Raw genomic sequence first — 13,516 nt, forward strand, 5'->3', positions numbered from 1 at the left:
TGACATTAAGGGATTGGCAGAGGAAGGATTCCAAATTGTCTTACAAATGATTCTCAACAGATTGTCATTCATAAAGTCATTTAACAGGCTATCTAATGAATTCTATCCTGTAACAGCTTTGAGATCTTTCATAAATTTGATCCATAACAAATGTGAAAAATGTGGAAAATTGTTCACGTGTTACATTCATCTTAATTAGTGGTGTTTGCTAAGGCAAAAATCACTATTACTCTTACTTGTTCAACAATAATAAGTGTGATTACCTTAGATTCATAGAAAAATATAAAATAAAAAAAATAGTCAGTGGAATGATTCTAGTCAGATAACATGACTTTATTTACTTTTTGTGGCATCAGGCAAGTAGTGACGGGGCAAGTTGGCACACACCATAACCTTATCCAGCATGAATACCTAATGGGCATGACAGCTCTGAATATTAATACAAACCTACAGACTGAGTTCAACTGAGTAAATACCCTGGTGTTGATGTAGTTAGTATGATCATAACAGCTGTTAATAGGCTTACTGCATGGCTTTCAAGTTCATCTGATGCTTGATATAAATGCAAAAGAGGTCAAGCATTGCAGTTTAAAGACAAATTAAACCATAGAAGGACAGTGATGATTGTATTAATTTTAAAAAAGCTAGCGATTGTCATTCACTCATTAAAACCAAAATGTTAAACAACAAGTATATTTTTTACAGAACATCACCGTGCCGAAAATTACATTACATTCAGCAGTTCCTTGGTTGAAATATCCACCACTTGGCGCTAAGAGTGTGTAAAATTGTTTCCTAAAAAATGAGGTTTTTGAGATTTGTGCTCTATAGAGTTTTAAATCAACAAAACTGACCCCCCTACCCTTAACCTTAAACCTAAACCTAACCTAAAGTGTCATAAAAGCAAATGTGAGATGAAAACTGCAATGGCTGAAGCAAGCACATCATTTTGTGGTGCTTCTATGACACTTACGACTTACATGCCAACTCGAGTGCTCTTCAGGACTTGTACCACGATCTTTTGCATCGTAAGTGCAACACTCTATCAGTTTAGCTACTGCGCAATTTAATCATGTTCAAACAAGCTTGTAAATGTCGTTGGTTAAGTTATGCCAACATTAAAATGTATCGCCTTACAAGTCATGCACTATAGTAAAAGTATTTTGACATCATAAGATAGCATTGTGTGAGGAACAGGGCGAAAATTAAGTGTTCATGAACTGATAATCTGCCATTTTACCCGTGATTTGTGTAAAAGTGAATAAAAGTCATTGTTGTTTAAGCGCCTATAGTGTTTATTTCACTAGGAAACCTCTCCAATACATACAACAAGCCACATTACATCATTTTGCAAAAATTGAGGTACGGTATGGTAATGTAATTCTATGAGACCAGGTTGGAAAATGTGCATAGTATATCCTGCAGAAATAGTAAAAATAGTATATTAGTATGCTATTCTAAACACAGCCATACTCACAAATGCATTGACACACTGTCATCTTGTTAAAGGTCCATTCACTTATGATAATTTAGTATATATTTCTCATCTTTTCAAACTTGTAATCTATAATTAAAGCAACATAGAGCACCCAAACTTAATCTCACATGTATTTTTCAATGAGATCAAAGCAGCAATGTCCTTTAATGCCTTCAACCAAGACCGTAGTGTAATCAAATCTTCTAACAATCTCAGGTGTGCTTAAGATATACCTACAGTATATGGCAGCAGCTCTCCATAGGTTACTCACATACTGTATACCACAGGTGTAAAATAATAATGTTTATAAACAGTGTTAATAATTAATCAGTGTTGACCTGCCTTGCAATGGCCTTGCTGCGAGAGGGGGATTAATAATTTGTAGATGTGAGAGAAAATGCCCTGCGGCAGACAGAATTGACTGACAGCCGCCTTGAAGTGATCACTGCGACAGACAGGCCTGTATACTGTATCACCCGAACTTTCTAGCAATAGACCAACCATCATTACAAAACCACAAAACAGAAGGCCCTGCATTTTTAAGGGCTGCTTCTTTTTGTCTTTCAAAATAAGAGCTTTTGTTGATTACTTTGGTGTTGAAATGAAAAAAAAGCTATAATAATAATCATTGTCATCAATAATAGTAAAAGTTTGAATGATTGAGCAAAAAGTCTTGGAGGGAAATAGACTAATGGTGACGAGATTCACACCAACTGTATATATCATATATATATATATATATATATATATATATATATATATATATATATATATATATATACACTATATTGCCAAAAGTATTCGCTCACCTGCCTTTAGACGCATATGAACTTAAGTGACATCCCATTCTTAATCCATAGGGTTTAATATGACGTCGGCCCACCCTTTGCAGCTATAACAGCTTCAACTCTTCTGGGAAGGCTTTCCACAAGGTTTAGGAGTGTGTTTATGGGAATTTTTGACCATTCTTCCAGAAGCGCATTTGTGAGGTCAGACACTGATGTTGGAAGAGAAGGTCTGGCTCGCAGTCTTCACTCTAATTCATCCCAAAGGTGCTCTATCGGGTTGAGGTCAAGTTCTTTCACACCAAACTCGCTCATCCATGTCTTTATGGACCTTGCTTTGTGCACTGGTGTGCAGTCATGTTGGAACAGGAAGGGGTCATCCCCAAACTGTTCCCACAAAGTTGGGAGCATGGAATTGTCCAAAATCTCTTGGTATGCTGAAGCATTCAGAGTTCCTTTCACTGGAACTAAGGGGCCAAGCCCAGCTCCTGAAAAACAACCCCACACCATAATCCCCCCTCCACCAAACTTCACAGTTGGCACAATGCAGTCAGACAAGTACCGTTCTCCTGGCAACCGCCAAACCCAGACTCGTCCATCAGATTGCCAGATGGAGAAGCATGATTCGTCACTCCAGAGAACACGTCTCCACTGCTCTAGAGTCCAGTGGCGGCGTGCTTTACAGCACTGCATCCGACACTTTGCATTGCACTTGGTGATGTATGGCTTGGATGCAGCTGCTCGGCCACGGAAACCCATTCCATGAAGCTCTCTATGCACTGTTCTTGAGCTAATCTGAAGGCCACATGAACTTTGGAGGTCTGTAGCGATTGACTCTGCAGAAAGTTGGCGACCTCTGCGCACTATGCGCCTCAGCATCTGCTGACCCCGCTCTGTCATTTTACGTGGCCTACCACTTCGTGGCTGAGTTGCTGTCATTCCCAATCGCTTCCACTTTGTTATAATACCACTGAAAGTTGACTGTGGAATATTTAGTAGCGAGGAAATGTCACGACTTGACTTGTTGCACAGGTGGCATCCTATCACAGTACCACGCTGGAATTCACTGAGCTCCTGAGAGCGGCCCATTCTTTCACAAATGTTTGTAGAAGCAGTCTGCATGCCTAGGTGCTTCATTTTATACACCTGTGGCCATGGAAGTGATTGGAACACCTGAATTCAATTATTTGGATGGGTGAGCGAATACTTTTGGCAATATAGTGTATATATATATATATATATATATATATATATATATATATATATATATTATTATTATTTTTTTTTTTTTTTTTTTTTTTTTGCAACTGTCTGCTCTGTTTTTCAGTTGTTTTCCTTTGTAAATGTGCGCTTAAAGGACATTTTTGGCAACCACAGTTTGATCACAATCTACTTTCATTGTAAATTTTGGCCTGTTCTGTTCACATTTTTATTTATTTTTTTAGGTTCATTTTAGGTAGAAAACTATCCCTTTAATATGGATGAAGATGTAATTTTTGTCTTGATGCTGTGAAATAGCATTTACTTTTCCATATAGTGTTCTAAGGTACTTTTTTTCTAAGAAGAATCTTTTTGCCTCTACACTTGAACGAGTTCGGCTTTTCCAGTAAGAGGAGTATAATTGCTGTGTTGTGTACGCAAAAAGCAAGGAGAGTTGTAATGGTTAGTCCTCAATAGAAGATGCATAGACTGTCTCAAGATGTTTCACTTATTTACCCAGAGTGCAGGTCAACAACACAATGATGTTTTTCCTGGATTACAGCTCTTTAATAATGGGCAGTAAACAAATTTGGTTCAGAGGATTTTTCTCGGGTTCCTGTCAAAATTACATTTTGAAAAAAAAACAGGCCAACTCAGCCTTCGAGAAGTCTAAAAGGAAATGTACATTGTTGTGGAAATTACACATCTTTTATAATAGCTAGCAGTAATAATTTGGGTACATTGCCTTTGTGTACACTGCAAATGTGGACATGATGGTCAAAAGTAAAGTTAGTTTTAGAAAAAGACAACTTTTCCCCCAGTAACAGTGTTAGCTAGTTTTCTAAGCTACAAGCTACTTGTACATTTAAAGCAGTTAAACTACAGTGAAGCGACCCTTTTGATAAAGTAGCTATACTACAAACAACATTATAGTACAAAACATTACATAACATAAGCAACATTAGTTTTAGAAAAAAAGATTAATTCTACCTCAGTAACAATGTTAGCTAGTTTGAAACTGTAGCTTGCTAAGCTTCAAGCTACTCATAATTTAAAGCAGTTAAACTACAGTGAAGCAACGCTTTAGAAAAAGTAGTTAGCTATACTACAAACAACATAATAGCACAAAACATTACACTGCACTGTAATACAAAAGTAAAGACAAATTCTCTTTCATTAACAGTGTTAGCTAGTTTGAAACTGTAGCTTGCTAAGCTTCAAGCTACTCGTGATTTAAAGCAGTTAAACTATGCTATTTTAGTAACTGAGCCTGGACAATATCAGTGGTACTTGCAGCTGTATGGTCGCATGCACTGTGTACCATGAGCGCTCCTATTGACCTGAGAAACATATGCTCTCAGAATATTTCACCAATCATGAAGTGTGTCCCGTATTTCTGTTGGCTGTTTAAAACACAGGACATAGTGATTGATGTATGTCGTCATGAAACAGAGACCCTCCCCTCCAAATTCGAGCTCAAGTGGGTCACAGGAGACGCATATAAATGACAAGGTGTAAATAGCGTTGTGTCGCAGTAACATTGTTAGCTATTTTAAAATTTTAGCTTGCTAAGCTTCAAACTAATCGTAATTAAAAGCAGTTAAACTACAGTCAAGCAATACTTTTGATAATATAGTTACAAACAACAACATAGTACAAAACATTACATAACATTATACTACAAAAGTAATATTAGTTTTAGAAAAAAAAATCTCCTACAGTAACAGTGTTAGCTTTAAAACTGCAGCTTGCTAAGCTACAAGCTACTCGTAATTTACAGCAGTTATGCAGTCAAGGGACCCTTTTGATAAATTAGTTTACTACTTACAAACTAATCAACTACATTGATGTCATAAATTGAACATCGTGGCTTTGTGACACAATCAAAACATTTCTCTGTTTTGAGCGGCCTGATATGGTGACTTCTGGCTCAACCAATGGTGTGAGTTTGGGGTGGGACTGTCTGTTTGTTTCGACCAATGGCAGATGGTGGGATTGTTTGGAAAACCTATTTGAAGTAGCAACCTCTCATAGTGAAAACGTGACTATACTATACGTACTATGCAAAACTTGTTATAGGTGTCTCCAGGTACAATTCCCTGCAGTTTCCAGCTGAAATGAACACTAGAGGTGCTACAGCAACTGTGTGTTTTAGTCACTTTCACTCAAATCATGATTTCAGTGGTTGATTATGACTTCATAAACACTTATAAAAACCCTGCTGTGTTATGATATCGAGACACTTTTTATTCTAATGCATCTTTTGAAAAATTATAAATTTTATAAATTTGATTGACTAATTCCAATATGATTAGCTTGCGCAGTAGCACACCTCTTGGATTTTGGACTTGGAGAACTGTGGTTCAAAACCAGACAAGAATACAAGCTGACACATGACATGACAGAGACATAGAGGCGACACAAATTGATGTGATTGCTTCAGAAAATGTGCTTTTAATTTCACTTCTGCATTTTAAAACACTATCGGTTAAGGTTAGGTGTTGGTTAAGGGTAAGGATGTCTGTTTTGTTAAACTAATTTCTCTTTTCGGACACTAGTGGTTAAGTTTAGGGTAAAGTTTTAGGTTAGGGAGGTATGTTTTAGTTAAACCTCCCTCAAAATTTCACCTTAAAAACCTCATCTGATTACAACCTCAGTTTTGGTGCCTCCTGCTGGACATTTCACTTGAAAAGTGCAGCCAAATGTGTTATGTAGTACGTAATTTCAGTTTTGCAAAAAAGTTGCAATGAATATGTAAATTTCATGAGACCAGGCTGGAAATAGTCACTGGTTATGTTCAGAATAGCAATATTCTTACTATTTTTGTAATATAAAGTTACAGCAGAAACAGTAGTATTAGTCATTATTTTTGTAACTCTATTTGGTCATGCTAGTAGCACAAAATTAAACCTTTCCACCTTGTAGCATTGCTACTTTTAGTCAGTTACTCCCCAGTAATGCTCAGTAAGACGCAATAAAAATAGGAAATAGTGGTAAAAACTATGTAAAGAAGATGTGCTGCTTTTTTTTTAATCAGATATCCCTGGCTCACTTATTTATTTGACATCAAAGCCAGCAGTGTCAGGTTCTTTCTGTACTTGGGAGTCTGGAGTGAATCTCATCAGTCTTTATGAGTCTGCTGCAGTCAGGCTCTTCACTACTTAAAGAAGCACCTTTACCCTCCAGTGTTCTCACTGTCTTTGATGTAAATCCTGTTAATGTTAGGGATGTGGGCAGAGGAGATCAACACAGTCTACTGAGAGCACTGTCACTATAATGACCTTGTGGATTTCAACAATATGTTATTGTTATATCTTAGTTTAGCGGTTTTACGAAGTAAAGGACTGGGGTACGAGTCCTGAAGCGCATACGAGTCGATGAGACGACAAGTGAGCAGAAAGTCACATTTGACACTATCGGTTAGGTTTATGGTAGGGAGGTCAGTTTTGTTGATTAAAACTCGACAAAGCTTTAACTTTAAAAACCTTATCTGTTTGAGAGAACATTCAACTTGATTTTGGGGCCACACAGTGCATATTTTACCTTGGAACTGCCGCAATACATGTAAGGAACCACGTAATATCATTTTGCAAAAATAATGCCACAATCAGTAATTTCATAAGATCAAGCTGTACACAATCAGTAAGACTGCAACAATAAACATGGTTGTCACATGACCTTGATTCAAAGAGTGGAAATAAATATTATAATTTTACATTTTTGTGTAAAAAAAAAAAAAAAAAAAAAAAAAAAAACTTTAGAGTCCAGCAGCTTAATTAATTAATGAGTTAATAAAAAGTTGTTAAAAGTTACAGTATAAAATGGATAGTTCCAGCTCTAAATTCTGATTGAATGAGATGAAGAAAGCCATTGTAAAATGCAGATAAATGCACACCTGTGATGGAATTTTTTTGCCCATAATGTGGTATAGCATACATTTTACAAATTAAAAAGGATAAAAAAAAATAAAAGAAATGCATGAAATTTAAGGTACAAATGGCACCGTTTTCTGAGAACAACCCTATAACAGTTCTCTCTGTATTTGTGGGATTTTAAAGCTCTGCAGATGTTCAACTATCATTCCTCGGGACTGAGGGAACACTCTTTTGTGGGGAAACTCGACCTTCACAGATTCAAAGAAAGAACAGAATTTCAGTGCTGATGTAAAGTTGCTGTTCAACATTTGGTCCCTTTATTAATCTTATCACAATTCCAAGCAACAGAACCACCATGACAATTAAATCACCAGCTCTACATACCACTTTGCTAGACAAACAAATGATAAATAATAACTGAACAAACAAATGTACAAATACATGTATAGCAAAGTCAAATAAAAAGCAGGCAGTGAATTCATGAAAATAATAATAAAAAAAGACAAAAAATTGTTACAAATCAGAATAGTTTTCTTTTCCTTTCACTCTAAATAGAGCATTTCTAACCAAAAAAACTTAGGTTGTAAGAACCGTAACCATTGTGTAATGGCTGTTTTTTAGCAAAACATTCTAAAGAACACATATTCTTCAAAATACATGTTTTAGCAGTTCAAGAAACAGAAATCACAGTTGTCACAGTTTTCGTGCAAAACTCTTGGATTTACAACTCGTTGATTTGCTTTTGTTTTAATTACACTGAAAATTGTAGACAGCCAGGGATAGTCTTTTCAAAGCTTAAGGAGTCACTGAACCAAATACTAGTTTAGCAAAGAGTTGTTTTGTTGCAATGCCAGCTATTTTATTAGTAAAAACTGTTGCGTGCACAATGTTCCTAATATGCATCTTGTCTGTGATTTGGTGGCAGTCTTTCCACCGTTAAATGTTTGAACATCAGAATATGGCCCTTCAAATCAAATGATGCAACAGGATATACAAATACATATAGACTTGGGGACGAATCTCACAAAGAAATACCCGATTCATATTTTGCCCTTAAAATCAAAAGAAAAAATAAGACATTATATTTTGCATAAATTTGTAACATTTTTCAATTTTTTGGACCGTTAAGATTTTTTGCATTGTGACATTATTTTAATGACAATTCAGCACATTTTCTCACAAATTTTCATTACCGTAAAAAAAAAAAAAAAAACTTTCAATAAATATTTAGTACTATAACATGAAAAACTAAATCTAATTCTCATTACTCTAATACCGTGGAAATGATAATCAGTCATTTTGTTTGATTAAAATAAGTATAAATTCAATTCAATACAACAAATTCTACCATCCCATTGCAATTGTACTTTACACACGTACTTTGCAATTTAAATTATATTTATATTACTGTGAATTTAGGGGGTGCCTGCTTAATAGTCAAAATATTGATGGTCCGAAAATAGGCTTATCTTTTTTTATGCAAAGTATCATTTATATATATATATATATATATAATTTTGGGGTGAAACATGACCTGGACACGTTCTTGACAGTTTTCGTGCGATTCAGCCTTGGAGGTAAAAGACGTATAGTGCAAATGACAAAACAGAAAATACTCTAGATACACTTTTAATCTTTAACATTCACTGCCTATATCAAGAAAGACAAAACCAAAATGGCAACAACTGTTTTTATAAAGAACAAATACTAAAAGAAAAGAAACAGAAATAGCACTAGAACAAATTACCCAAAAGCTAAAACCTTCGAATGAACGGAACATTGGTATGTTGGTCTGTAGGCAAACTGCATACATGTATGATATATCAGGCAGAGAAAATGCACCAAAGAGAGGAACCACAAAATCATCAGAATAACAAAAATATCTGTCCTGTGTTTCCCTGCAAATTCGCTTAAGCTTTGTCGTGTTTTTTGTATTTTCTTTAAATCTGTACATATAGCTCAGGGAAAGTCTATTTGGTAATTCCCAGCTGGCATGTAGAAAGAACCTTTTTTTCACCATTGATAGGGTTTAACATTCAAGGCGTATAGCTAAAAAAGAAAAAGACTGTACTTCACGGTCCAGGATACGTACACGCTCTGATGCTGGACATTGACAGAAGAAGAAAGAAAGGGCAAAAAAAAGGTTTTGTTTTATTTATACAGTATTTTACACTGAACCCGAGCCGAGAGTTGAACTTTTCTCTCCTGTTCTCATTCCAGAGGATCAGTCTGTGATAAGTTGAGATGTCATTTTTAAATTGCCTGGCTTGTTTTTCTCTCTTCTTCACCTGGTCTCAACCTTTCATATGTTTAGAAGGAATTCAAGCTCTCCAGAGCCACCTCATAACAGAATTTGTACTGCTCCTAAATAAACACAGAAGCAAAGGTGAAAATGAATTACCAGTTCAAAGGTAGAATGTGCTCAAAGGACTCTATGTGCATTTCCCCTTTCACCCCAACATTAATAAAACATTACAGTTACAGTTATACTGTCATTTTTATTTAGGAAACACAAAATGGAAAATAGGGTCATTAGCCATGAAGACATTACAAAAGTTCCACACCTTTTGACCAAAACATTTCCGGTTGTTTGGGATTTACTAAATTGGGATTTCTTAAAAATAATACATGTATTATTTTATAATAAATGTATAATACATATGCATATGTGTGTATAATAGAGATTACACTCAGAAATAGGAATTCAAGCTGATTAAATACTTTAGAACTGAGCATAACTAGGAAAAAAATTAGTTACATTTAGATATTTTTAGAAGACTTTATTAATTTATAAACATTTACATAATACAATTTATAAATAATAAAATGAACACTTTATTTTATATATAAATTAACTTGTCTGTTCCTTTGTGATTAGTGGATAAGGATTTTTTTTTTTAAAATATTTCATAGATTTATTTTGTATATATTTTATAGGTATTTCACTCACAAATATGAATTTCAAACTGATAAATAATTTAGAATCGAGCATAACTAGGAAAAATATATTCATTTGAGATATTTCCAAGACTTTATTCATTTTAAAAATTAATAAATAATAACATTATTATATATATTTTTTACATTAAAATATTTTCCAGACATATGTAATTGCTAAAAAATTACAATTAAAATATTTTTAATATTGAGATATCATTCACCAATTAGAATATCTAGCCAATGAAATATTTTAGAGCCGAGCATAACTAGGAAAAATATATTCACTTAAGCAATTTCCATTTAAAAATTCCATGTTTTTTCATGACTGTGTGTACACTGATGTTAGTCCTATTTTCGTCCTGGAGTTTAGGCTCATTTTGGATTCACAGCTGTGTGTTTTTCCACTTGTGCTGAGCGTGATGCTTCAAGTGCAATCAGTGGAAGAGCTGCAGGGACAGATGTCTAATTGCACCTGCAATGGCCACCTATTAGACACAAGACGTTCTCTCAGAATTGGAGATGCCACCACCACTGCAGAAATTGCAGCTGTCTGTCTCAGGGGTGAGGGAATAATTATGCTCTTTTTCTGGCACAAACACGCTGAGGGTGGTACTGTTTCTTTAAGTGGAACAGCCATTAGGAATTTCAACAAACTACCTGTTGTAAGCAGCTATCTGAATATGTGACCACTTTATAGTCTCCACCTGTTACAGAACCGAGGCCAGTGTGGACAGAACCACATGGAGGGACCCCATCGAGTAAAATGTGCACAGTGGAGAAGACTTCTGATTTGCTCAAGTTACGTACAGTAAGTGGAGTACTCCAGACAGAAGGAGCCTTTATTCAAATTAGTGGCATGAGCAATACTTGAAAATCTTATCTGAATACTGAATTCAGAGTCTTCTCATGGATTCCAGATTCTTAGGAATGTTCCAGATTCAGTAAAAGGTAAGCTCAACCACAGTTTGTAGAAACAAGCAAAGACTGTGTCATGATATAGATCTATGTGGCAAGACATTGTGCTGGAAAAAAAATACACACTGTTTTGAAAGTATAACCCTAACCCTAATACATTATACATGTTAAAATGAGACAAGTGTGATATAATTATTTACTAACCTTGTCTGTGCAGTTATACCATTTTTCAACTCCTGTCATGACCATGTAAAGCGGATAAACCTGGTTACTTTTGCATTACATGGGCAAGGATACCAGAAAGTGATTGTTTACATCCATTCACAAAAACTACGTCGGTAACCTAATTACATTGCCCTACGAGAAGTTTATCCACCAAGAATAGTAGTCCCACAAAATAAAGAACATTTTAGACAACACATTTTTGTACAGAGTTGTATGGAGCTGTGTGACAAAACAACATGGTGCTGATCACAGCGGACTTTGTCTTTGGGAGAAACTCCAAAAAAACGACATCTGGTAAGAAACCTAATTAAGTTTTTAAACTGAAACCTGTTTGAGTCAAAAGATTAGAGTCTCTATTTTCATCCGATATGCCTTTTTTCTTTTCTTTTTTTTTTTTTTTTTTTACAATTGAGCGATTTATCTTGGAATGCCACACTGTTAAGCACAATGTACACTAATGTGTACTTTAGCGCATTTTTTCCCTTAGAAATCCTATATTTCTGTGCATTATCACATTGAGAATCAATAGGTTCATCCAAAAGCTCAAACATGTTGCTTTCAGAGGCTTTATATGGAATTAGGATTAAAAAAATGTACATTTCAAACTGTTCTGAGACCAGTGCAGACATACAGCACACTGGAGGTTAAGTCATTCACTAAATAGGGAGCAAGGGAACAAGGAAGCATAGTGCATTCACTCCTAAAACTCGACCAAAACTTCAGTTTCAGGCTTCAGATGATGTTTGGACCACTCAACCTGTTTGGCAGACATGGTACAGTGGTAGTCAGTATATAGATTCAGAGTTTATAATGTATAATTTTTAACATGTTTGGCAGTGATTGGATGATGCTGGCCATTACTTTGAATCAGAATTAATTATGCTAATTTCTGATGTACTGTCTGTGACGTCTCAAAACATGAATAACCAACAATCCTGGAAAACTAATAAACAATTTTTTAAAAGACTTTCTATAGTTCTGTATTATTTAACATCTTACAACTTAGTCCCGCTGTCCACATATGTTGCCATCAATTTTTAAGAAAACTATTTGCTGTAGATTTGTTTTTTTTTTTTTACATGTTTATTAGGTGCTACTAGTAATAAATCAAAAAGGGAAATGGAAAATGCACACAGCAGTCATGCTCGGGTCTCAGGAGGTTAACAAAAATTATTTTCACATTTTTGCTTTTAAACCCGCTGGAATCCTTAGACTTCCATTGTAAGTGCAGTACTGTAAAACATCATAAGAGAGGAGCAACTTGAAATTATCTTTTGTAGGAATCGACAACATGCCACAGATCCTGTTGATAGAGCTTAACTTGGATTTAATCAAGAACATTCCATGAAATAACACACTTAAATTTAATTTACACAGTCAGCGAAAGACGCTCCTTGCCAACAGTCTTGGTAGAGCTCTGCTGTCACATACACTAGTTTAGGTTAGGTTTTTTCTACTTTAAGAAAGATGACTTGGAACATGCATTTAACTCACCATTGTCTCCACCATGTTAGCTTTGTTGTTCCTCAGCGTCTTCACTGTGTGGAACACGTCCACGATGTTCTGCTGCTGGATCATCTCACAGATGCTACAGATGGCACAGAAGGTCCCGCTACGTCCTCCACCAGTCCTGAACACATAAACAAAAATAAAGCATGATAAACAAACCAAATACCCCATAACTTCACAGCTTGACTTGTGCTACAGTACTGAAGATCATAGGCCTTACAGTTCCACCCTTAAAGGTGTAGTTTGTACTTTTCAATAATTAAATACTTTCTCATACTTAGCTTAATGTTCAAAAATAAATAAGCTATTCATAAATAGATTCTCCCCAGAAATATGTAAACACTGTAGCTCAAAACATTTCTCAGTTTATTTGAGTGGCCCGACATCTCAACTTCTGGCTATGCCAATGGCATACATTTGGGGTGGGGTTATCTATTTGTCCGAACAATGAGAATCCTCTAAGGAAACAATTATTTCTCTTTTTTATTTTTGCAATTCCATTTAGTGCCACTAGTGGTGCAGAAATTACACTTCAACTTTAAGTACTCATCATGACATGAGTGTTTATGTAGCATTTGTGGTTGATTTCT

At 35.3% G+C, this 13,516-nt stretch overlaps 1 protein-coding gene across 3 annotated transcripts in view; it reads right to left on the reverse strand.

Annotated features, from left to right (window-relative positions):
• Positions 1-7,561: 7,561 nt before the first annotated feature.
• Positions 7,562-13,516, reverse strand: part of LOC127445935 (receptor-type tyrosine-protein phosphatase T-like) — a 365,971-nt gene continuing 360,016 nt past the window's right edge. For all 3 annotated transcript variants that reach the window (XM_051706455.1, XM_051706454.1, XM_051706453.1), the window contains 2 exons: positions 12,912-13,047; positions 7,562-9,701 (listed from right to left, as the gene is read on the reverse strand). In XM_051706455.1, the coding sequence (XP_051562415.1) occupies positions 9,648-9,701; positions 12,912-13,047 (190 nt within the window). In that variant the 3' untranslated portion in view covers positions 7,562-9,647. The remainder of the gene's footprint in view (positions 9,702-12,911; positions 13,048-13,516) is intronic.

This window comes from Myxocyprinus asiaticus, chromosome 9, assembly GCF_019703515.2.
Source record: "Myxocyprinus asiaticus isolate MX2 ecotype Aquarium Trade chromosome 9, UBuf_Myxa_2, whole genome shotgun sequence".
NCBI lineage: Eukaryota > Metazoa > Chordata > Actinopteri > Cypriniformes > Catostomidae > Myxocyprinus > Myxocyprinus asiaticus.